The sequence below is a fragment of the Labrus bergylta genome, chromosome 12 (assembly GCF_963930695.1).
Source record: "Labrus bergylta chromosome 12, fLabBer1.1, whole genome shotgun sequence".
Lineage (NCBI taxonomy): Eukaryota > Metazoa > Chordata > Actinopteri > Labriformes > Labridae > Labrus > Labrus bergylta.
The window spans coordinates 4466775-4491861 of NC_089206.1; the positions used below are offsets into that span (position 1 = coordinate 4466775).

Sequence of the window (25087 nt, forward strand, 5' to 3'; positions counted from 1 at the left end):
TGGCTCTTAGTTTGTGCCTTGTTAACAATTCTATGTAGGAAGCCTTAAAGTCCATGCAATGAAGAGGCCTCCTGTGGTGAGAAATTAAGCCAATGCAGATGTGCAGAAAATCCTGCGGTTTGCCAAGGGTCCACTTGAGGCTGGCTCCAGGAACCCCGGCAGTCACATACACACCACATTTAAAAATGCACCATAAATAAATCAGAACTTTTAGTGCTAAAAGGTTAAGATAACTCAGCTTACAATCAACAGCATAAAGCATGGACAGTGTGTTATGACATCCCTTTCTTCTTAATGTTAATTTAAATTCTTCTGAATGAGAAAAAGATGCTGCTTCATGGAGAATTTAAGAGATGGAGTCTTTTGGATGGACATCATCAGCCGTTTTGTTTCCTCCAGATAAACTCTCCTGATCCTAGCTGATGAGTAAGCAGGAATACTAAACTCTGCCACATAAGGACCAACAGCAGCTCAGCTCCACTGCATGTCTGCAGATTATTTTTCTGAGCTTTTACTCTTCAGGACAGAAAGAGAGAGAGAGAGAGGAAATGTGGGATGACAGGACTGGGAGTCGAAGCAAAGACCAGTGTGTCATGGACTGTAAAAGATCTTTAAAATAAAAGAAAGAAAACTCATCCTGCCCAGCACAGTCGAGGACCAGAGAGAGAGTTTGTCTGGGACGGAGATATTATAAACGTTGATTTGAGTTTCAAGACTAAGATAAGAGAAAGCACCATCCAGATACAAACAGGTGTATGCCAGCTTGTGTTCTCAGTCAGATTTATTGTTGTGTTCAATGAATGAGCACAATAACGGCCCATCCTTTCTCCCCCTGCTGTCGGCAGAGCTTCAGGTAGTCAGGAGGAACATGTCTGATTATGATGCAGATGTTGCACTCTCACCATTGTGTATTACATTGTTGACTTCCTATTTGTGTTTCCCATGACATGATAACCACTACGACTTCTATAAATCAAAGTACTAACGCTGCTGCGGTGGTGCATTTTGGAAATAATCTCATCTCATGTCTGACAAGTCGCTGCTACAGGAAGTCGTAGTTCCTTCCTCAGGATCCTCATTATATCGTCTTGAGAGCAGATTTATTGCCCACTTTTTTTTAGGGATGTCAAACCTCTTGGAGCTTGATATTAAAAACAATCGTTTTACAAATTATTTTCTGTTTTCCTCACAGAAGGAGGAGACCCGGGGGCCTCCCCAGCTCCGGAAGCCGAGGGCTCCACCAGCCAAGACGCCCAGGGAGGCGGAGGCCCTTCTTAAACTTAAGGCTGCAGAGGGGGGGGTATGGGGGGGTATTGGGGGGGGGGGAGAGAGGAGGCAGGTGAAGAGGTGGAGAAAAGTGTGAATATTGTAGGTCCTGACTGGACATGAGGACACCTTCCCTCACTGCCGGTTTGTTTGGAGCTTCAGCCGCCCAAATGTCGCCTTTTCATCGGATCAGATTGTAACAAAGGGGAGCTGAACGGAGCAGAAATGAGACGCTTCACACACTCAGTCATTTATATATCCCTGACCAGACAGGAAAGCACAGAAACTTTGGATTTAACGTCTGTGGGGATGGACTGAGCTGAACAGAATCCATTTATAACACTCAAAACATTGTTCCAGCCTAATATGGAGCTGTGTCTTTGTGTAGGGAGGGTGTATTCATAATCAACTGTTTGTCGTTTTATTTTTGTGTGTGCGTGTGTGTTTGTGACCTTGTTCAATTTCATCGCTGAGTCTTTTCTTTTTTTTGAAGTAAAAAAAACAAACACCATAGACGCCATTATACTGTCGTGTACGGACTTCATATTTATTGCTAAATGTTCAGTGATAACTTTGTGATAGCAACTTTCTTTGTGTAATAAAATACTTATGAATTACTGTCACCTTTTTGTGTCTTTTTGACGCTTGCGAGCTTTTATCAGTGCAGGCAGGTTTTCAGCGGGTTTGAGGAGGTGAGTCCCAGCCAACCAGGATTAATGAGTCCAGCGCAGAATGCTTCCAGAGCCGTAAATATTATTGAACGCAGCTTTTGTGTACATTGTTGTTACAAGCACAGGAAGCTGCTGTTTATATTTCCACCTAGCGAGGCCCCAGCGCTCACACATTGATCCCTTTTTTATAAAGACTCAGAGGATGACAGGGCAGATTATCTGTGAAGCTGTGATTTCAGCTATTTATGAACATGTCTTTTTTAATAGTATTTACTAGAAAAGGTAATGAAAATAAATGACATAAAGAGAATGGTAGACATGTTTTATCATCGCCTCCATTATAGCTGCAAGTTGTTTTTGATGAATGTGCTATATATGGTTGTGCCTTTAACTGAGTCAAATGAAATCTAAATCAAAATAAATACACAAAAAAGAACTGAGTGATATGCAAAACTTAATTTGTCCATTTAAATGACAGCAGTATGCCACCTAGTAGTCAAAGGTAAGATTACACTTAAGGTATGAAGCTGTTCTTCCTGATTTATGTTGTCTTGTATTTCCATATATTTTAAGTCAGCCATTTTTTCATGTTAGGTAGTGAATTCTTATTCCTGCACAGATTTTTGTTCACTCAAAGATTTTAAGGATGGCTCAGTGTTTAAACTTTGACAGTAACATCGGACACGTTGCCCAGTTGGGGATTGAACCCTTAACCTTCTGGGTGACAGGTGACAACTCTACCAACTGAGCCACCGACACTCGATTAATTGTATCTTATACGTTTCCCTGTGTCTCTTCATGACATCAGGATGTCAACACAAAGTGAAGATAGTATCCAGAGCTTTTCATTAAACAAAACACACTTCTTTTACCATAATCACTTAGCGGCCATTTTCCTGCAATGTTATGCTCACGGACGGTGAAGCTCTAACATTTCTAACGGTTCAAAATTAATCAGATACATTTAGGAATATCTTATTTATTAAATTCCACTGTGTTAAAGTGTATCTGCAACTGAGGAACCATTAAAAAAAAAAGTTACAAACTGGAAATAGATTTGAAAATAAAACAGCCTTTTTGATAAACTATTAGCTATAGACAGCGGCTAACATTAGCATCCAGCCAATTGCTAGCAAATATAATAGAGAAGCAATAGCCTGGAAGTGGCTGAATACTCGTAAAATATAATATATCAACTTTATCAATAAAATAGTTAAGCCTTCTAGCTAATATAATGCCAGTAAGGACTTAAATGTTTTGGGGAATTTACTTCTTAGCCAGAATTCTGGTATATCAGGATGTTTTTCTTAAAGTCCCTGTAAAGTAAAATCAGCGATACATCTTCAAGCACGCTAAATGTGTTGCAAGAAGAAAACATGTGAAAAGACTGAGAACTATGTTTGATTGATTTCCAATTTTTGACCGTTATTACGATTTTCTCAAGTTTCAGTTCTAAGTTTTAATGGGTGGAGCTAAGTCGGGGCCTATCTACGTAGATCGGCCCTTCATCTAAACGTTCCTGTTAAGCATATTACTGAATGTAAGTGCAAAGCCATGTTAAATAGCCCACCCAGTGACGTCATTATTAGAGCATGCGTGCCTGCGTGCACCGTTAAGAGGTAACGTGAGCATGCGCAGAATAAATGATATCGGACGTGTTTTTCTTCTGTTGATTAGCCACTAGACGGTATTAGCTAACCACTCTGGATGTCTGTAAGGACGCGATAGACTGCTGCAGAAATGTCTAACGTAACAGTTCCATGCTAAGCGATATAAAAACACTGAGCGCTGTAGCATCTTTGGTTCTTCTCCGCTCGATTTCCAGTTACTAGAAGTTACAAATTGAAGTTCATTTAGCTAGCTAGCTATGCCTTCATACAGAAAGTGTATCTTTCCTGGATGCCAGAATTTGAAGAACAGCTCGGTCTGTTTGTTATTTATTGTCTATTGTTTATTATTTAGATTTTGCTAGATTTATTGTCTAACGAAATGCTTGTAGGAATTAACTGCTTGGCTAATGTTCTGTAAGCTAGGTTTGCTTCTGAGATAATAAAACGATTGTAGGAATTTACTTTTCAGCTAACGTGATGATGACTACAAATTTAAGTAATGCATACAGTTTGGCATAATGGATTTTTTTCTTAGCTAGCTTGATGTTTGCTAGATTTAGCTTCTTAGCTAGTACAATTTTGTAGGAATTCACTGCTTTGCTAATATTATTTTCAGGAATATACTTCATAGGTAATGGCCCTTTGGCTAAAAGTGTCTAAATGCTAACATACGCTGTTGTCTGACTGTAGCTTAACCCATTTGTTTTTTTGTTTTTTTGAAACACAACCAGTTTTCTGTCGTTAATTTGACAATCAGTAGCCGTTTATTTAGCAGTTTTGTTCTTTAAAGGTTCTACATGTAACTTTTTACATGTATAAATTGTTTTTTTTAATCGCCCATTAATAAGCAAACGGTTAACTGATGTGAAAAAGTACATGTTCACTGTCTATCTGTGTTGCCTGTATAAAATTTTTCCATGGGTCGTATTTTCCACGAAAGCTCCAGGAAGTGACATTTTATGCACGCCTTCCACACACTTCTATCCGCTCTAGGAGCTCTCAAAGGCGGACAAACTCATCACACACTCCTGCTCTCAGCCAGTGCCTGCAGAGACTGTCGTTTGTAGGATGGAGAATTTATACAGACACACAGACTCCTTCACAGACTTTCACGTGTATGACCACTTTCCTCCTCTGTAAACATTATGTTGGTAAATATCCAGTGTTAGGCCGATGATGATGCTCGTTTGTGTACGTACGAGCACACGAGGGAGAGCGAGGTTACAGGTTGCTGGTGCAGTTCGTCTAACGGCCATGTGGTATCGCTACAAACGCAGTATTTATGAAAGTTACATATAACCCCTTTAAGAAGTGGTAAGCGATGACTGTCAACCCTGAGCACGACATCAGAACAAAATGGCTCTCTTAATAATGTGAAGGAACACTGACTAAATGAGATCGGTGAAGGGAACAGAAATATATGTTATTAATTGGATATGTTGTTCAATAGGCTTTAGGCCCAGTCACATTTCAGCAGAGGAGTCAAGTAACTAAGTACAAATACTTTGTTACCTTACTTAAGTAGAAATTTTGGGTATCTATACTTTACTGGAGTAAATTATTTTTCAGCCGACTTTTTACTTCTACTCCTTACATTTTAAAAATAGCCCCGTTACTCCTATTTCATTTCAGCTTTGTCATCGTTCAAAAAAACACACACAAAAAAAGAAAAACCTTTCGAGATAAATCGCGCCATCCGGATAGAGTGAATTTGATTGTGATTGGACGAGAAGTATAAACATATACCATTCCGACACCCTATTGGTTTTGTACGCGATCCATCGCACCAGCACATGACACAAATCACGTCACACTCCAGCAAGGAAATAGCAGACGTATGTAGCCTAGTATGAAGATGTCCGTGGCAGAGACAACCATACAAGGGTAATTGTTACTAAGCCGGCCCTGGGTACACCAATTTCCTTGTCCAGTTTTGTTATCTTACATCCGTTGCCCTCACAGATTCCTGCAGCTAAGCTTGGATGAACATTTACATTCCAATAAAGACTATTGATAACATGCCTCTGAAGTTTGACTTTTTGCACCATTACAGTACTTATAGGCAGCTAGTCATCATATCTTCCGCTCCATGAAACACATGTTAATGCTCAGTCGTACACATATATGGTTCTTTAATGTATTTGCATTGTACTGGTTCATTTTCAATGGGCATAAATGCGGCTGAAACAGGTGCATCCCAATTTTTTCAACATAAACATTTTAATATAACATTATAGTCATTATGTCCTTTAGAAAAATGTTTTTTTGGGGAGGTGGGGTAGTGCACTATAGGCCTCTGTGGCGCGGCCTAAGCTTTTGAACTTAATGGTATTTTTTTCCCTTACATTACTTTTACTTTTTTACTTTAAGTAGTTTTGAAACCAGTACTTTTACACTTTTACTTGAGTAAAAAGCTTGAGTTGATACTTCAACTAATACAGAAGTATTTTTAAACCCTAGTATTTATACTTCTACCTGAGTAATGAATGTCAATACTTTTGACACCTCTGCATTTCAGTAAAAAATTTAAAAATACATTCCATGGGGTCAGGTGTTGAGGTGTTTGTAGCTCAGACTTTTGTCCCTGGGTTAGAGGTCATCATCCTCTTTGTTGTATTTAAAAGGCAGTGCTTTGAATCATCCCATAAGCCTCGTACAGTCTGTGCAGGAGCTTTTCTTTCTCATGTTTGGGCAGGAAGCATGACTCTGCAGAGCAGATGTTCTGTAAGACACAATAAAATCAATGAGATACACATTTTTTTTATTTCATTACAACCTTAAGAGTTTACTTTAAACGGGATGCTTATGAATATATCAGCCCAGCCTTAATCGGTTAGCTTAGCCAATGCCACCATGACCAAAGTCAAGCTTCATGTCCATGACATAGCGACAAGCGTGCACATCGACTCTAGTGAGGAGAGGGCAGGAGGAGACAGCTCTGTTCAATGTTTTGAATGTGGACTGCAGTACCGATTTTAAACGCTAGGTGTCAGAGTTTCATATTGCTTACTTTTTCCTTTACTTTGAAAAGAAGATACTACAGCAATTAGTCTCTCTTCCTGCCTCATTAACGGGCGGGCGGGCTTTAGCTTCAACTATGAGAAAGAAAACAAACCGGCACCTTTTTCAAAATGTCCAACTATTCCTTTAATGACTGATTACAAATCAACTCCAATGGAAACCCGATGGTCCCTGGCAAGTCCTCACACAATGTCTAAAATAAATGAAGACCTGTATTGAATTAAAAAGGATCTGAGGCCTCTCTTTGTGCAGCACAACATGTGTTCATGTGCCCTTTTATTCCTTATTTAATTCGCAGCTGAGAAACACATTGCCATGCGCAGCGTGTCCACAGCCCATGTTATTATTTCAAACCAGATATTCAAAGGCCTTCATACTGTGAGCCGCTGTGATTATTATTCATGCTTTTGATCTCACCAGTCGTTTGAATTCCTCCTCAGTGAATCCCATGTGTTCGCGCGCCGTGCTGTAGTCGAGGTGCAGGGTGGAGTTGAAGATCAGAGGGTCGTCTGTATTGAGGGAGTAGTTAGCTCTGTCCTTCCTAAACCTGCACCGAGGACATTATGACATCCAGACAAAAAAATAAAAAAAGACTGCTGTTAGCCACAAATCTGCTTTAAATGACACGACTATGATGTGAAATAAACACTGCTCACGTTATGACAGGATGCTTGGTGAAGTCTGGGTTGCAGGCGCCGGTCAGCTTACTGGAAATAGGACATACCTGTAATCAGGAGAGAACAGGAAGCATTGAGAATTCCTACTGCTGCAGATGGTTCACTTCCAGTTGTGATATTCACAGCTCCACCAGGTGTCAGTGTTTCACCTTATAACAGTTATAATGTGGGTACTGTAATAATACTAATTCTTAAATTAATTACATTTTTTTTTAAGTTACAAAGAGATAAACATGCATAAAAGACATTAACTAAACTCAACATCATTTATACTGCAACTTGCAAAGAAAGCTGCAGCCTAAAGAGCTTCACAAAGGAAGAAAAAGGCAAAAAAATAAGACCAAAAGGGCCAACATTAGGGACGCCAGATAGCCTATAGCGGTTATGTTGCGCTCCCCATGTACGGTGGCTATAGTCGTCATCGCAGCGGCCATGGGTTCAATTCTGACCACAGCTCATTCCCCAATTCTCTCCTCCCAACTTTTTCTGTCTCTCTTCAGCTGTCCTAGTTAGGTAGTTTATGTCATGCATTCTATGTTCCTACCACTGATACATATTACATTTTTTTCTAAAATATATTTTTGTGTCTTATTTTGGACTTTAAAAGGTGGGTATTAAGTATGCAATACTAGTTTCCACCACTAGGGGGCTCCCTATTAAAACAAAAGATAAGGCATTTAAAAAGTTTTTTTGTACATGAAGCCTCTGACAAGTGCCCAACAGTGAGAGTTTACCTGAATATAAACACAGAGACAAACACTCTCTCTTTGTGTGCAATTGTTGGCCAATATAATGTCGCAGCTAATGTAGTTAAAGATGTGTTGTTGGTCTATGGCTTTTGTTTAAGTAGGACAGTGGATAGAGTCAGAAATCTGGGAGAGAGAGAGAAGGGGGAGAGTGGGATGCAGGAAAAGAGCCGCAGGAACCCAAGCTGCCCACAAGGAGGATAATGGCCTTCATACATGCGGTGTGACCTGACCGCTAGAACATCTGCGCCCCAAATGCTAGCTGTAAAGTATGGTTATTTATGTCCGCTATAAAACCATCAGTGCAATGGATAAAAGAGTTCAAACTGAATGAAAACAAAAAAGAATCACATCTCTGCAAAACATTCTTGGTTTTTCTTGAAATGCTTATAATTATATAAAGTTTTTTTTTTTTTTTTTACCTCAAAGTGCATTTTCTGATCCAGAAGTTTTCGGTACAGCGCCGGGTCTTCCAGGGTTCTGTAGCCGTGTCCAACCCGTTCAGCTTTCAGAACTTCCACAGCCTGAAATTATAAAACAGAAGTTATGAACCACAAAAACAAATCCTGTATATTTTTCTGCAGAAACTGAGGGTTATTTCTAGAAGCACACTCCCAACAGTTGTGAAATTTCTGCGCTGTCACTTTGAAAGATGTTTCCTTAGAGTTTCCTTGTTATGACAGAAACCCAACAGGGAGACATACTCAAGATTTACACTAAAGCAAAAGAGAAATATTGGCTGAAACCGACACAAAGAGTGACAAATAATCCCAGCATGAGCAGTCACACACATCGACTCTGCCCGCTCAATTACTGACTCTAACCTTCAACCAGAGCAGACGTTCATACAATCTTCTCTCAAGTAGAAGCAAAGATTCATAAAATCTGTTTTTCTCCTTTCTATTGTTAGTGTGTGACTTCTTTGTTCCGTGAACTTGCCGTTGGCGGTTTTCACTGAGCTGCAAAGTGAAGATAATGAAGTTCTCATATGACTCCACCACCCAGTATAGAAATGTCTCGGGTCATTGTCGAGGAGCAACCTTACCTCCTTAACCACAGACGGCGGGCCCACCTCTCCTGCGTGCACCGTCCTGTGGACCCCAGAGCGCACCGCTTCCTGTCAACACAATCGATCAGAGAACACATCAGTAATTAAACATCTGGATTTCACATCTGCAGATAGTGCAGCATGTAATTTATGTTTTTGTACACGCCTGCCTTGACTCAGAGGGAAAACATCAATTTCCCCCCATGATACATCGTTTAAAGAGTTACTCAATGTAGTTTGTCAGAGGCAGAAATACAGAATTATAGACAAGACATCCCACTAGTTATATGATTTATTTTTGTTTTGTCATTCTTAACCTTGGACAGACCGAGTGGGGCTTTCTTAATCTGCACATGTGTATCTTGCAGTCATGTCCTTGTGAAGATAACCTTTCAATTTTCCTGTGGACTCTGCTCTGAGACTCTGAGTTCTGGTTCTTGTTAATTATTGAATTACTTCCTGCACAAACAGCTAGACAGGATTTCTTGTTAAAGTGTAGTTCTATAATAATAGTAATGAAATGTATTTATAAGGAAGTAAGGTAACCTGGCTACAGTATGGTGCTTCAGGAGTAGAAATTAAATAATAAGAATAGAATAAGAGTGGCACCGGTGGACTAGCGGTTTGATAATGCCCCATGGATTTGGAGTCTGTTGTCCCACCTGTGGCTCCTTTCCTGCAGGTCATTCCCCACTCTCTCTTTAGCTCTGATTTCCAACTCTATCTCTACAATAAAAGGTACAAAAAGCCCAAAAATAAACCTAAAAAATAAAGATGAATTTAAATGGAATATAAACAATAATAAGATAAGATTATTGTTGCACCCTATACACCCACTGACCATTTCACATTAACAGGTAACAACAAAATAATCCAAAGACAATAAAGTTTTGAACATTGATTGAATATGTTTCAGAAAGGTTTTAAAGAGTTCAATGATCACTCATGAGTTTATATAGTGTAGTATAATTATGGAGAAATAAATGAATCACAGCATCACTTATCTGTGATTGCTTCGGGTGGATAAGAGGAGAGTTACCGTTTGGATTTATGGTCACCTAATGAATAATTGACTAATAACTGTGTAGGAGTAAAAGAGCGGGAAACTTTGCTATTAGGGATGTTCAACTAATGGCTTCTTTCTTCTTGTTGCTAGAAAACGATGACTGAAAAAAAAATGAAAAATCCGGGCTGAAATGTTATTAAGTGTCCCCATGAAGTGGACCACACCCGTCCCTAATCCGAGCAGGCCATTCATTTCAGATAAGACTGAACACCCGCTCTGTCGTGTATTAACTGATTAATCTGTGACATTCATTACGCTCTGACAGACAACATTCATTACTTAGTGAGTTTTTCTCTCAGATAATCAATAAATGCTGCCTGAAAACCCAATTTGGATTTTTTTTCTGAGAGGCTCAGAGCTCGACAGAAAATTGATTTGTGAGTTACAGAGTAAGACGTTAACAGCTTGAGACTATTCTCTGACGAGGGAGGAAAGTCCATCCAGAAACTCTCATTTATAACATCAGAGCCACAAAGCCTGACCGGCAGGTTAACAAGATGACAGGCCTGTTATGGACCCACCTCCAACACCCCTCCCCTTGAGGAGTTTATTGCAAGCGGTGGACAAAATTGTCCTCAGCTCGAGCTGCATTGCCTGTGTCCTGCATTGTTGTGTTAGCATGCTAATGTTAGCGCTCTTTAGTTAGCTCGTGGCTTCACATTGCATGTAAATTAACACTGAATGACTGAAAAACGCTTACATGACGTCCACATAAGCAGTGAGTATGTTCTTCTTCTTCTCTCTAGTCCTTGACTAAAACAGCTTTTATACACAAGGGGAGGAGCCAGCCGTCCCATCAATGTTAACACACCTCCAATGTGTAAAATTTCACACATTATTTCTTTAAAAATGTTTTTTATCTGGATTTAACAGATTAATGTTTCTTCAATTTTCTTGTAATTAGATATTTTTGACAAGAAATTAGACAAAATTTGCAGAGCAGGGTCTCATCAAAGTCAGTAGGATTCATCTTCTGGTAGTCCATCCTGTAGTTGTCAGAATATTTCAGTCTGGATCATTACTCTCCCTAAGACTGGCTAAGCTGCTGGCTTGACAAACTGAAAAACCCTCTCATCTCCGTAAAGTCCACATTCTTTATAAGATTCCTGAAACCTGCTGATGCGATAAACAGAGTCATATTTCTGTCCTCCTGCAGCCTGTGGGACCCTGGGGTGGACTGTGATGTGTTCTGCACATGCTCCATAATCCCTGCACCTTGTTCTTCCCTAGAAGTCAAACAGCATTAATACTTAGCAAAGCAGGGGTCGTGTTGTCACCTGCCTTTCAGATCTCACTATAACTTAGACTTAAAAGGATAGCGTGCATCACATTGGACCCAAAAGTAAAGCATAGAGTACGTACAAAATGTACAGAGCTGTAAATATGTCCGTGTTTTCACCGTTCAACATACAACCACCACTTTGCCGTTTGCTAACTTGTTAGCAAGGTCAACCGGAAAAAGGTCCACCGGAAAAAGGTCCAATAGTAAGTAGCTGAAAGGATGCATGTCACCACCTTCCATAGAGCAGTCGGATGCATACATGTACCTCTGTCAATAAACTGATTCTCCCTTGGTGCATGTATACGGGGACAACCACAATATTCCAATTATGTGGCCTGGTCGAGCTTTAAACGTAGCTCGACTTACCTGTTCATATCAAGGAACTGACAGTTTTTTGTTTCATTTTTTAAGTTATATTTTTGGGCTTGTATGTCTTTATTTGAGAGGACAGTGGAGGAATGACATGCAGGAGCCAATAAGGTCAGACTTGAACCTGATTGGAGAACTATAGGCTCCGTACATGTAGCGTTACCAAACCCCTCCCATTGCTGTATTACATTTTGAAGATTGCAGATCATGTTTTTGTTCAATGTTTTGAGGGGGCTATGTGACATCTACTTGTAGATTCTGTTTATGAGTAATGCAAAAACATGCCTGTCCTGTCCTGTCCTGAATCCACATGATTGATGCTATGTGTTTGGTATGTAATGATCTGACTTAGGTAAAGTTCACCTCGTAGGCATGCTTGTGTCCTGAGTTGGTTTCACAGTTGAGCGATTCGTCACCTGCCAGGTCGATGGCGACCACTCCTTCATGGCGATATTTCTTACACAGCTCCACCACCTCCATGGACCAGTCTGGAGAATTAAAAAGAAAAACATGTTAGCAATCTCAAACACCGTCGTGAGGATGATGTGTAGATGAAATGTGATGATAGGCTCAGGCTCAGCATTTTTCTACAGCTACAACAGCGTTAACTAAATCTGGGTAGTAACTGATTTCCTCCCGGTGTTTTTAAGTTATTCGCTCCTTCCCTTCTTAAGTCTATTATTTTATGAACATAATCTGCGTTCATAAAATAGGGACATTAATGTGATGCCATTTCATTTATTTTCTGATGATGCTTTAAGTTACTGTCGCTTTAAGAAGAGCACACTGTTGTTGAGCGGAGGCTTGACTAGCTGTGGAGTCACATGGTTTTCATACCGTGTCCGTGTCTGAACTTGTACTATTTCGTTTTCAGTGTCATCATGTTGGGATCTCCATGTGTTGAAACAAAGGTCCGGCCTGAAGCCACAGAAGCCTGAGTACGAGTACTTATATGACTCCTACTCCCAGCATGCCCTGCAGAAACAATCCCAGCATGCTCTGCAACATCTAACACGTTAAGTGTAGGGTCGATAAAAGCAGCCGCCTCTCATTGTTCGATCTCTTCACCTGTGGTCTCCCTACACCAGAGGATACCTCTCTCCACAAGCTTCCAGCTTCAGGGGAGACACGCATTTCAACCTGGCTGACTTCCAAGGCCTGTTTAAGGAGTTTTTGGCACAATCAGTAACTATCTGGTTCGAGCACGGAGAGATTCTTTCCTATTATTCTCGTCAACGTCGGTGAACGCAACAGGACAGGAGTGCTACAGACAGCCACTGTGACCTGAAGAAGAATACACCAAGGAAAATCTGCTCCTGCCACCAGAAAGAAAACAGAGCATTGCTTTTGTCTCAAATCTGACTCCTGCTGCAGTCTCTTCATCTGCCACGGAAACCTGCCTGAATCTGTTGATTCAACAGATTGATGACCAACTGAACCCTGAAACAGTCATCAGAAAAGTGATTCCAAGTAAGGCTTTAGTCTGGGCACAGAATAGTTTAGGAAGGTTTATTCTATACCAATTGATAATTGTGCATTATTGTTGACTGAACTTCACCTTCTGTTTATTATCTCCTGTAAGCTGCTGCATTTGTTTTTGTTACTGAACCGCCGTGTTCGCCTCTGTGTTTTCATTCAATGCTATGCTAGTTTACTTTCAGTTAAATGCTTTCACAATCAGAAAGACCAGTGTACCTGCAGTTCAATCAAAGTCCGGCCACTGACTTTCTGGTGTTTAAGTTATAGTTACTGAACTATTGTGATATAAGCTGGGTGCGAGGGCTTTGTGTACGGATTTCATGCCTTCAATTTATTAAATACAGTTATTAATTATTAATAATGTTAGTAATTAAGTAACTAATTTGAGACTGATTTTTGTGATATTTTGGTTATACAGTATTTCCCTGATTTCAGGGTGGTGCCCCCCGAGTTGATTAAACATAGTTTAATGATATTGTTATTTATATTATTAATAATTAAAAATAATTATTAAAGAACATAACCAAAGTTGACTTGATAAAACCCCAACAATCCTGTGAATTACTTTCTTGTGATACTTTTTGAATAAAAGTAGTTTGTGTTTATAACCTCACAGCAGCCTTGGAGTGGATGATGTCTTCAGATACATCAGGGGGACACGTGTATGCCAGCACTACCAGCGGGCTTACAAATTTGTCAGTAACAAAGTTAAAATCTGAGATGCTGCGTCTGTTCAGCAAGTTTCTTACATAAAGTAAAAGAAAGTCTGTAACCACTGGGGGGATGTTACAGCATACTTTTGCAGAGCTGTAGTGTAACGTTCAGAATATCAGATATGAATTGCACTTGGCTGTTGGGTCACAGGAAACAGCTGCATGAATGGAGCAGACTTTTCTCTTCAGATACCACTCACAGTTATTTTAACTGATGCAGCTCATAAACTTGTAAGGCTTTTGATTGTACTTAAAGAAATCTTGAAGATTCATGATCACCGGGGTAGTGAAAATATGTGGACATGGTTGTTGTATTTCTGTTGTTCTGCTGCTCGTTATCTATTGAAAGAGAGATCTGAGAGAGAGGACAGGACAGTAAGGAACCTTATCTCACAAGGTTGTTTGGGCAGACAGGGGTATGAACAGTTCATTACTTGGCATGTGGCGCATGCAGCATAGAATGGACCTGGCTTTGATATCGAAGGCCCTCTCGCCCTTGCTGAGGCCCTCGCTGACCAGGCGCACCACATCGTCTGGACTCACGTCACCTCTGAGATAGAAAAGAAAACCACACTTAATACATAAACGTCACACTTTTCACCAAAGGATGCAACTCTTTAAGACAGACTTACTCTTTCTGGTCCCATGGTAGTGGATCTACTTTACAGTTAGCCAGGAAGTGCGGGCTGTATCGCACCTCCACGTAAATCACTCCCTCCTTAGCTTTGTCCTCGACGAACTCATAGGCTATCCTCTTAATGGCCTCCCTGTCTCCTCTGAAAAAAAATAACAACAAAGAAAAACACAAAATGAGTGACATCCCCCTTTGGTTTAGATAATCTCTTATCTCAGTGATGAACAGAAAAACATCAGCAACTGCCTAACCTTTATCCACCGTCTTAAATACAGATGCTTTTAAATAAGCATGTAAAGGTTTAAACAGTGTTCCTGATGTGATAATTAATTCAATTTAACATCTCCTACTACACATCTTATTAGTGATGGTTTCCTTAATTGTACAACATAACTGCATAACTGCAAAATAAATAAATAATTTCTTACTGCTGAGTCAAATTTTGCTAAGCAGCATTATTTTTTCTGATTTTTATGTATGTATATATATATATATATATATATTATTGTACAGGACAGCTGAAGAGAGAGAGCAAATGTTGGGAGTAGATAGTGGGGGATCACATGCAGCAAAGAGCAGAGGTCGGATTTCAAGCCTAAGGCGCGCCAAAACCATATTATCGCCTATAAAAAACAAACAAACCAATTATTTGATTGGTTCAACAGTAAACTGACCCAGAAACATTAGTTTATTAAAGTTTTTTTATAGCCTATAACCTCTGTACATAGGACGCATGCCCAAACCACTAGGCTATACCGACGCCCCTGACCTGAAAATATTTAGTTTAAAAAATGTGAAGTTTCTTTCATTTTTAATGGTAAATCTTGGAATATTATTTGCTTTTAGGAAGTTGCTATGAAACACAAAGCTGTCTATAATGTTTGGCTTTTCTGCCTATTCACTAAAAGAGAATGAAGAAAAAATTCAGGAATCAATGATGAAAACAATCAGAAGTTGTAGCTTGTAGCTGCAGAAGACAAGAGTGGGATTAATATCAGATCTTTTTAAATAAAGTTAAATATAGATTAAGCCCTCCTCCCCAACCCCTAAAGACATATTTGTCTTCCCTGCACAGAATCTTTAGAGAAACACAGCGCAGACTCTGTCTTTCCTTCACTCGCTGCAGCACACTTTCCGTCCAGCATCGCGTGATACGCATAACAACACCTCTTCCAGCATTTCCACAGACCACAAATGCATCATCAACTACAGCTGAACAACAGTTCTGCATGAGCTAAAGTCAGCCAGCAGCTTCCCCTATGTTCTTGACTCTATACTGCACAAAGGCATTTACAGAGCCTCGATACAGAGGACTCCATTCAGCTTAACAGTCCAACCGCGACAGAGCATCATTGTTGAACATTTTCACGGCTGTCTAGTATCTGAAAGGCTGGATTCTGTCTGACATTAGCCTTGTCACTGAAGACTAAATATAAAACGGATGACACTGGAGAAAGTCTTTTTGGAGGTTTGCTCTCTTCTGAGTTTGGCTGCTAAACTAAACACATTCTTACAAATGTTGTTTTCCAGTTTTGGCGGTAAAATCAACTCTTGCACAATCCTGCTGTGTTCACATTTGTGTATCACAAATGACTTCCCACTTTGGTTTTTAAAGACTCTGACTGCATCCCAGCTGTACAACTTCTAAACATTACTGCTTGATTGACTAAATGCTTTGGCTGCATTCCTGTGATAAATGGTAAATGGACTTGAGCTTTTATAGTGCCTTTCTAATCGTCTACTACTACTACTCAAAGTACTTTTACACCACATGTCACACCCACCCATTCACACCCTTTCACACACTGATGGTAACTAATCCCATTCATACACCGCCACGAAGCAATGGAGGTATCCAATGGAAACAAAAGGTTTTTAGTGGTTTTAGAGCACATAAACTGTCAAGAAACTTTGCAAAGCTGACCCTGATGAAGCCCACAAGCCAAAACTTTTCGATCTAATAAAGTTAATAAAGTTGATCTTCACATTTGAAGTGGTGCTTGAGCATTATGACCTCATGAAACTTGGCAAAAACATAAAAAATAGATAAATAGAACTGTGATGTGAGTTTTTGGTGCAAGCATGGAATATTGGCTCAATAGTACCGCCTTCAAAAATAGAAATAACACCTGCACACCTAAAAATGTGAAGCAAAGTTCAGGACAGCCTGTCCATTAAATCTTTGATTGTAAAAGATTAGAATGAAAGTGTTTGCCTTTGCACAAAAGCCATTTAAGCTTGTCGTAACATTTCTGTTTATTGTAGCCACTTACAGGTAACACACTTTAAAAAAACTCCTACCAGGTGCACATCCAATTCACATAAAACCTTCATAGCATTCCTGTGAGACATGATCTTTACTAAAATCTTGACCTGTGCCCTTCCAGTTCAGCCAGAAAAACTGTGTTCATTATGAAACTAAATAATCTACACTGTCATATCAGCACTTACGCAATCACATGCATGTACTCAGCGAACTTCCCCAAGAAGCTTGTGAGGGTGCCTGGCTCCTCCACAATGATACGCTTTGTCATCTCCTCCACGGTGTCTGCTGGAAGACGGATGCCACGCCTCCTAAAAGGAGAAAGAAAGAAAAGTGATACGGCGTTCAGGGACAACGTTTGAGTCAATGATAACATTGTTTCATTTTCAACCCAAATCAATAAATCCAGTTTCCCTGATATGCTCTGCTTTTGTGAAGTGGAACATCAGTCTGTTGTTTATAGGCCGAGCTAGTGACTCAATGAAAAAAGGGATTATTGCCAAAAAAAGAAACTTTGGAGGAGGACATACTGGCTGCTGCGTTGTTGTCAGAGAAGCCAGCACTTCAACATAGCAAATCAAACTGAAAGTGAAGTAACTTACTTTGCAACATCAAGAATAGTCAGAACTCTGATGGCTCCATCGAGATGCACATGCAGCTCAACCTGAGGATGACACGATAAACAATAAGTCAGACATTCAAACTTATTATTTTTCATTAATGTGGATTTTCCCGTATACAAATGTCAGATATCCAGTAGTTTAATAAAAGACAACAGCAGTCATGTGGGTGTAGAAGTTCAACGTTTTGGCGGCAGCTCTTCATGAATGCTTAGCATATGACTTCACAGTGAATGGTGAAAAGGCCACGAGTGCCAGCGGAGGGTCAAGGAGGATGTTCTCCATCCAAGAGCTGTGAGTTATTCTGACAGATGACACAGATACATCTACACTCCTCATTCAACTGCTGAGACGACTACAAGCTGCAGCTGTCAGGGTTACATTTTTAAATTATCCACAGTTCATTAACCATTAACCATGAGGATGGTCAAGGGAAAAATGAGCCCTAAATGAAACTAAGAGAGTGATGGGATCCTACTAGACACAGTGTTTTCTGCCAATATCTTAAACAAGAAGCCAAAGCATTTAGTCAATTAATCAATCAAACATTTTAGAATAAACGGGACATTTTTTCCTCTTTGTTTTTTGCAATGGTTTGAGTCCATTTGCAAGTAAAATCCATCTGCCTTTTTATTTTCTTTCTGACATTTAAAAGACGAGCAATATACCAAGGACTTGTTAAGCGAATTAGTCAATAATGAAAATAATAGCTAGTGTTGTAATACTTGAGATCCGTCTTGGTCTTAAGACCGGCCTCGAAACCACTTTTATAAGGTCTTGTCTCGGTCTCAGACTAGGCGGACCAGTCAAGACCACCGCTGACAGGCTATCTTTCCACGTTGTCACTGTGATTAGAAGGAAAACTCTGTTTTCTACAAGAACTAATAACTTAAATTCATTCATAATTTGATTTTCATCCCCCGGTCATGGGAGCAACCTTCCCGATGTTACAGTGAGTGACATGCCTGCTGCACACATGATGATGATTTTTCAGTGATATTTATGGTCCTGGTCTTATCTCGGTCTCGCCCTGCCTTCGTATTGGTCTTGGCCCGGTCTAGATCTCTAAATGTCTTGGTCTTGTCTCGGTCTCTGAGCACTCTGGTCCCGGGTATGTCTTGGTCTCAGTTAGTGTGGTCTTGACTACATCACTAATAATAGCTACAGCTTTGCAGCATTTGTAACTTAACAATTCAACAGGCAACATACAGTATTTCTCTCTGATTTGATGCAGCAATGGTTCAGTTGAAAAAACATGATGGCCAATCCAATTTCAAAAATAAACCTTTTAATAAAAGTCATAGTGAAGTTTTTTTAAATCCTTGATTTCATGTTTTAAAGAGAGATACATGTTATAAACATAAAATGTTATGTTTATAAAGTTTAAACATAACAGCATAATCAAACATCCATCAGAAAAATGTCCTTCAACTCCCTTTTGGATGCAAAAAGATTAAGAAACAGAGCCAATAGGTTGACTTATGATAGCAGATGAGCGTTTGCAGCTGTTGCTCTGGAAAATTTCAACAAAAACAGAACAGGATCTTAGCTACCTTCTGCCAATAAATGAACATTTCTCATGAATTACTACTCATCAATCCTAAAAATAACTGCACATAAGTCCACAACTTTTTTATAATCCAAATGACTCAGCTTTCAAGCATGAACACCAACTTACATTAGAAATTTGAATTATTTTGTATTCTTTATTCACCAAATATATTGTGTAAATATCAAAAAGATAAACTTTAGTAACCTGTAAAAAGATTATTAATTGTAACACAATTATAACTACCTGCTGATGAATAAAAGCCTCAATTGTTTGTCGACATGCAGACGATATTGCGATGTTTCTACCTAAATGAACAAGATAAGGTAATGTGTACATCTAAATCTGTGTGAGTGCCCCATATGTTTACATCTGTGTTTGTTTCCACAGTATCACTGGACTGTTCATGGACAGCAAACAGATGGTTAACCAATCATCCAGCTCAGGAATTCCTCTGCTGATAGTTTCTGCATGCACAAAACTTCCTCTATTAAAATGTGGGGCTTAGTTCTCTCAGTAATAAGTCCTTACACTGGTTAGAATCTGCTTCAAAGCTATTCAAAATGATTTCAATTTCAAGCAGCAATGCCAAACATTCACTGGTTTCTTTAATCTCAAGGATTAGCTGATTTTCTTTGTTTATATATCATCATAAACTGAATATTTTTCGGATTTTGGACTGTTGATTGGACAAAAAAACAAAAACATTTAAAGGGTGAAATGTGGGATTTTCTAAGTCTTATAAGAGAGCTATTTCTGGTCAGAAATGGTGCTGCAAGAATGAATAATTATTTAATCACCATCTACACATAATTAATCCACAGATAAAAGATAAATCACTTCAGTTAGTTTCAATATAAAATGCTAAAAACGTGCTCGCAATATGAGAACTTATCACACATGATATTAAGCTGAACAAAATTAGTTTTGGAAGATTGCACTGTGGAATAAAAACAGAAATATTTCACTCTTGTCTTACATTTGAAACCAAAAAAAATAATCGGGTAATTTTGAAAATAATTTGAAGATGAACAAATGTTGAAGATGTTTTCTCGCTGATCCACTATGATTAAAGTCAGCTCATGAAGTATGTATGAACCAGTGCGGGTTGCAGCGACTGCCAGTGACCCCACTCCAGCCTGCATAGTATCAATTCTGCAAATTAATATTTAATGACATTATCAGGGAGCAGCCGGCACTCCTCCAGAGCTCTCCTTTTACAACTCAGAGTCTCTGACAAACACATTACAAATTCACACGCACACATTCTAACCTTATGAGGCAACACAGTCATTTTCTGTCCTCTTATCAGCCCTCAGCTCAGACTCCAAAGGGCACCGGGCAGACAGGTATAGAGAGGCAGTATACATTCATGCTCATGACAGTTAAAAGTGCATTTCACTTTAAAAGGCTTTGTTATGCAATCCATGCACCAATACTATCCATAAAGATATGATGCAGAAAAGTGCAGAAATCATGTCTTCTATTAATAATAATAATAATAATAATGTATGCTTTATTGATCCCGCGAGGGGAAATTTGTTTTTACACTCTGTCTAGTTAACATGCTACACAAACATAGGCTGAAATACACACACGATCCATGACATGCACTGATGGAGAGGTTTCAGAGTGAGGGGGCTGCCCACAGTGGGTGCTCATGAGCTGGTGGGGGTGCCTTGCTCAAGGGCACCTCGGCAGTGCTCAGGAAGTGGACTGGCACTTCTCCAGCTACCAGACCAATTTCCAAACTTGGTCCGTGCCGGGACTTGAACCAGTGACTTTCGGATTCCCAACCCAAGTCCCTACAGACTGAGCTATTGGAGAGAAGAGAAGCTAAGCTGCATCCTGCAGTCGGAGGATGATTTTCTCACCAAAACAAGCATGCATAAAAGTACAAATACAACAATAGGCAGAATAAAGTCGAGAAACAAGCCTGATATCTTTGTTCAATGACATTATTGTACATATATTTTATAAGAAACACAAGAAAGAGGTGTATACAATTAAATCTCTTACATCAAATCGGTGCAGCAGCAGCGCACTCTCACAGGAGATGTTCTTCCTTTCATTAAATACGGAATTCAAACACGCTACAGTACCGAACATGTACAGTTTATGTTTCTATGCAAAACTTCAATTAGGCTATTCTCTTTTAGACTATATGTCCTAACCGGGTTTTTTTCTTCTTCTATAGACTAGGTAAGAGGTGATTTAAACACGGCTGGTCACACCACAGTCACTTTCTGATCGCAGAGGCGGCTATGTAGTGGCGATCCGTTTAAAATATATCTATCTATTCATCTGATTCACACAGCTGACGAGTTTCAGTTGCACCTCGACATGTGACTGCAAAACTCGGGATCGAATTCCCGATCTTCCCGATTAAGAGACCACCGACTTTACCAACTGATCCACACTCTCTTGTCCTGGAACTCCCAACGACATGACGACCGTATTTACGCACACCACATCGACGTGCGTAAAAACCGGGAGTGATTACGCTAATGTCGTAAATAATTTACATTTTATTTAAAATAATGAAATAATAATAATAACACTGCGGCGCTGTTGACGTAGGCCTACCTTAGGTTTGTTGAAGACCACTTGATCAGAAGAGTGCTCGGCCATGTTGCACAACCTGCTTCTACACAGAGCGCTCAGCACTGGAGAGCCGAAACCTTTCACAGCTCGTATGGCTGGAAAGCGCATGACACCCCTTTGTTCTGATAGGCAGAACACATCACAGAGAGATTCAAACAGTGATCAACAGAGCAAAGCAAGGAAGGGTCTTCAGTGTGTAGATGATACAGTGTGCAGGAACACAAGGAGATTTAAGCAGGTGGATTAACTGCAGCTTTGTAGCCATGTGAGAGCTTTACTGTGGAGCTAATTAATTATGTTAAACCTCGTTACCGAACAAATTGAAGGATCGATGTTCAGAAGCGATCTCTGCATACGTTGGCTTAAGGAAGCTAATTATTCTATAACGTGTTTGAGTGTGCTGAATTGGTTGTAACAAGAAGATACAGATGAAAGGTTGCAACATTGCTGTCACTTCTTGAATATATTGTTGAGTTGAGGGTCCAGGAGGCCTCAGTCAAAAGCACAAACAACAGATACAACAATGTTGTTCTAATATGACAAACAACATTTTTTAAGTGCACCACATATATAATTAATAAGACTTTCTAGCTCAGGGTAGCCAGGAGGGGCTCTGACTCATGAAATGTTAGTTTAATATCTGTTTCCAGTTAAATTATCACGCTCATGTTAAGTGTTTCTGCTTTGGATGCTGCCTGAGGATTTAACCCTTCAGTGTCTTCTCCTGAAACTAACACAATCATCACTAACTCATGTCCAGCTGACTTGTATGTCTGCTCCCACTTCTTCTTCTTCTTCTTCTGAGATGTATGTACTTACATGTGCTCATAGAAGAATACAAAACAGATCCCTTGTATGTGTTTTTAGAGTCTGTAGCTGATCTTAAAATATGTTTACGTCCTTTAAGGGGGTTTATAAAAGATGCTTAAAAGTGCCTTTAAATCTGTCCTATATGGTTATTTATTTTTGCCCAAAGGCTCAGTCACAGAAAGCAGATATATAATCTGTCATTAACTCCAACAAAAAGCTTGACACGTTGGTATCTGCTTCCTGCTCTGAGGTTTTGCAGTTTCCTGCTGCCAACCAAATGGAACAGAGGGGAAGTTTGAGCTGAAAGTTTCTAACATCTTTTTTTTTTTTTTTTTTTTTTTTTTAGGGTCTGGTGACTCAGAATGATCTACAGCTCTTGTCATCACTTTATTCCTTTCTCAGTTTGAGTGAAAAACATCTTCAAGTTAAAACCTTTAGAGGTTTTGTTTCTGTGTGACAGCACCGCCTTGTGGCTGAAGCTCATAGGACAGATGTTTCAAAGTGATCTAATCACACTGGACTGGGTCAAAGTTTGAAAGAAAATGATGCTGAAAGCAGACTCAACCTTTATTTAATTGATCCTGATAAAAATGTCTGTGTTCTCAAAACTTTAAAAGCCCAGAAGAATCCCCCCAGAAGAATCATCATGTACACATGTGCGCCTTGACTCCTGAAGTTCTCAGGGTGAGCTGCATGTGTGATCGCAAATAGACACATTTTTCTCTCTGACTTTAGCCCGAGTTTCTCCTGACAGCCTTCTAGTATTTTTATTGCATGAAGTCCAAGTGAGCCGATGTGAGAACGTAGCAGGATATAATCAGGATAGCTCACTTTGAGCGAGTGAGCGGTGACATTTATTCCCCCCGATTGGTGAAAGACCAGACTGTATGCACCCAAACGCTACGATCTCCCTGAAAGTAACTAAACTGCTGTATTATGTTTTCTGTTTTCTTAAGTATGGCGTATAATATACTGTTGCTTTGTCTGCCACTTCCATGTCGTTCTTTTTACACAATGTCTTGCCTCAGGAGACCCCGACCAAATACACCACAAGGGAAATGCCTGAAGCTTGAATTTCAGGCATGCATTTGTGAAAATGGCACAAAAAAGATCGGCAGAGAGAAAACATAAACTGTATTGTCCAGAGTCGCATCAGACAGACAAACAGCAAGATGAACAGACCCTTTGTTGATCGCTATGAAAATTAAAAGCATCCAGTAGCATCTTACAAAACACACACATGACATGAAACATTTGTTACATGTACTGCTCCCGCTGCTGAGACACGCCTCTCACTCTTTTTAGACAGTCATGACTCAGAGAGATGCTTACACACTGTATTTATGTGAGAAATGTCCCAAAAGTCGTCCTTTAATATCAAAGATACAAATCTTTCATGTGAAGCAGTTTTGAGAAACTTTTAGTGTGTGTGGATTTTGGCGCCCCCTTGTGGACAAAGTATGTAGCATGAAGTTCCATTTAGAGCTCTGGTAATCTGAGTTTTTGTGAGTGGTCTGAATCTGGATAAAGTTGTGTACAAATATGTGTAAGTACAATGATCGGAAACGTTAATGTATTGCAATAAAAGTATATATATATAGAAATACCAAGACCAATTTCAAGTACTACAACACTAGTACATGCTCATGTGGGTTCATTTTATATCCTGAAATGAGCAATTCATCAAATAAAAAAACCCTTAACTTTACATTTTCACTTCTCCAAGGCCTTGTATTTCCCTTTGTCTTTCCACAGATCTGCAATTCTCCACCTTTCCACTAGATATCCCCAGATGCTCCCTCTTTCATATCTGCATATTTGGTCTCACTTCTGATCAGTTCCTGCAGTTACCCTGCCAAATCCTTACCTTCAGATTCCCCCATTACCATCCGCACTGTGAACCAGTCCACTTTATCATGTTCTTTAAATGTCTTGGTTATTTTACACCTCACAATTAGTTTTTTCTCTTACCTTAGCCGTGCATCTGGAATCAGTCTCAGTCTGACCCTGCTCCTTTAGGATCTGTTTGCCTATGCTGAATGGTCCTCTGGTGTCGACCCCAGCCTGACTAAACTGCAAGTTAGGTCCGTAGGTCGACTTGTTTGTCTTCACAGGCATAATATGCAACATCCTGAATAGATGTGGCAAAAATCAAATGTTCCCAATTTAAATATACTGGAGAGCTAAGTCCTCTGGATTTGTTGGTCTTTTCTCTGTCTTAACATGAATGGGATGGCGCTTATTCCAGTTGGTTGTTTTTGTTCAAACATGTTTAGTAGATGTAATAGATGCCCTGCCAACTCTGGGTGTTGGCAGGGCAGGTATTTTAACTTCGTGTTTCACATTAACACAACTAAAAGTGAACCCATAGACTTTCCTAACAGAAGAAAAGTTTTAAAATGGCTTAAAAAGACAAACATATAACAAATGAATGAACTTTGAGATGCATATCTTTACCTGAAACTGAACACACAATCTTATTTTGAGATGTTTATTAGCAGAACTGTTAAAGAGATACTTCACCCGTTGAAACATGAATCTGTACTGACATTGGGTCATATATGTAGAAATGTGAAATACATTTTGAAGTTGGTGCCTTCTTGACTGAGAAAAGGCAGAAAGTGTCTTTTTGGCTCATGTGGATGAAAGACACCAAATC

At 39.6% G+C, this 25087-nt stretch overlaps 2 protein-coding genes across 10 annotated transcripts in view; one reads left to right on the forward strand and one right to left on the reverse strand.

Moving 5' to 3' along the window:
• The window catches only part of pkig (protein kinase (cAMP-dependent, catalytic) inhibitor gamma), a 28734-nt gene extending 26845 nt beyond the window's left edge, over positions 1-1889 (forward strand). For 7 of the 8 annotated variants that reach the window (XM_020650299.3, XM_020650297.3, XM_020650302.3 and 4 more), the window contains exon 3: positions 1193-1889. In XM_020650299.3, coding sequence (XP_020505955.2) covers positions 1193-1278 — 86 coding nt within the window. In that variant the 3' untranslated portion in view covers positions 1279-1889. The remainder of the gene's footprint in view (positions 1-1192) is intronic. The other variant, XM_065961315.1, reaches the window with a different exon arrangement.
• On the reverse strand, positions 1699-24561 carry ada (adenosine deaminase). Of its 2 annotated transcripts, none has more exons than XM_065961314.1 (11): positions 24400-24561; positions 17448-17509; positions 17034-17156; positions 14581-14724; positions 14383-14498; positions 12120-12244; positions 9037-9108; positions 8414-8515; positions 7225-7292; positions 6986-7115; positions 1699-6269 (listed from the first exon to the last, which is right to left on the reverse strand). In XM_065961314.1, the coding sequence occupies exons 1-11, from the start codon at positions 24556-24558 to the stop codon at positions 6165-6167; spliced, it is 1206 nt and encodes a 401-aa protein (XP_065817386.1). In that variant the 5' UTR covers positions 24559-24561; the 3' UTR covers positions 1699-6164. The 2 variants fall into 2 exon arrangements, with proteins under 2 accessions (XP_065817386.1, XP_020505947.3); XM_020650291.3 differs by lacking the exon at positions 24400-24561 and adding an exon at positions 21601-21747.
• Between the last annotated feature and the right edge of the window lie 526 nt (positions 24562-25087).

Coding starts and splice junctions, on each gene's coding strand:
- ada (XM_065961314.1), bottom strand. CDS start 24,558: ATGTTGCATATTATGCCTGTGAAGACAAACAAGTCGACCTACGGACCT. Junction 12,245..14,382: donor CTGCATGCGCCACATGCCAA/GTAATGAACTGT, acceptor TTAATTCTCCAG/ACTGGTCCATGGAGGTGGTG. Junction 8,516..9,036: donor CGCCGTCTGTGGTTAAGGAG/GTAAGGTTGCTC, acceptor TTATAATTTCAG/GCTGTGGAAGTTCTGAAAGC.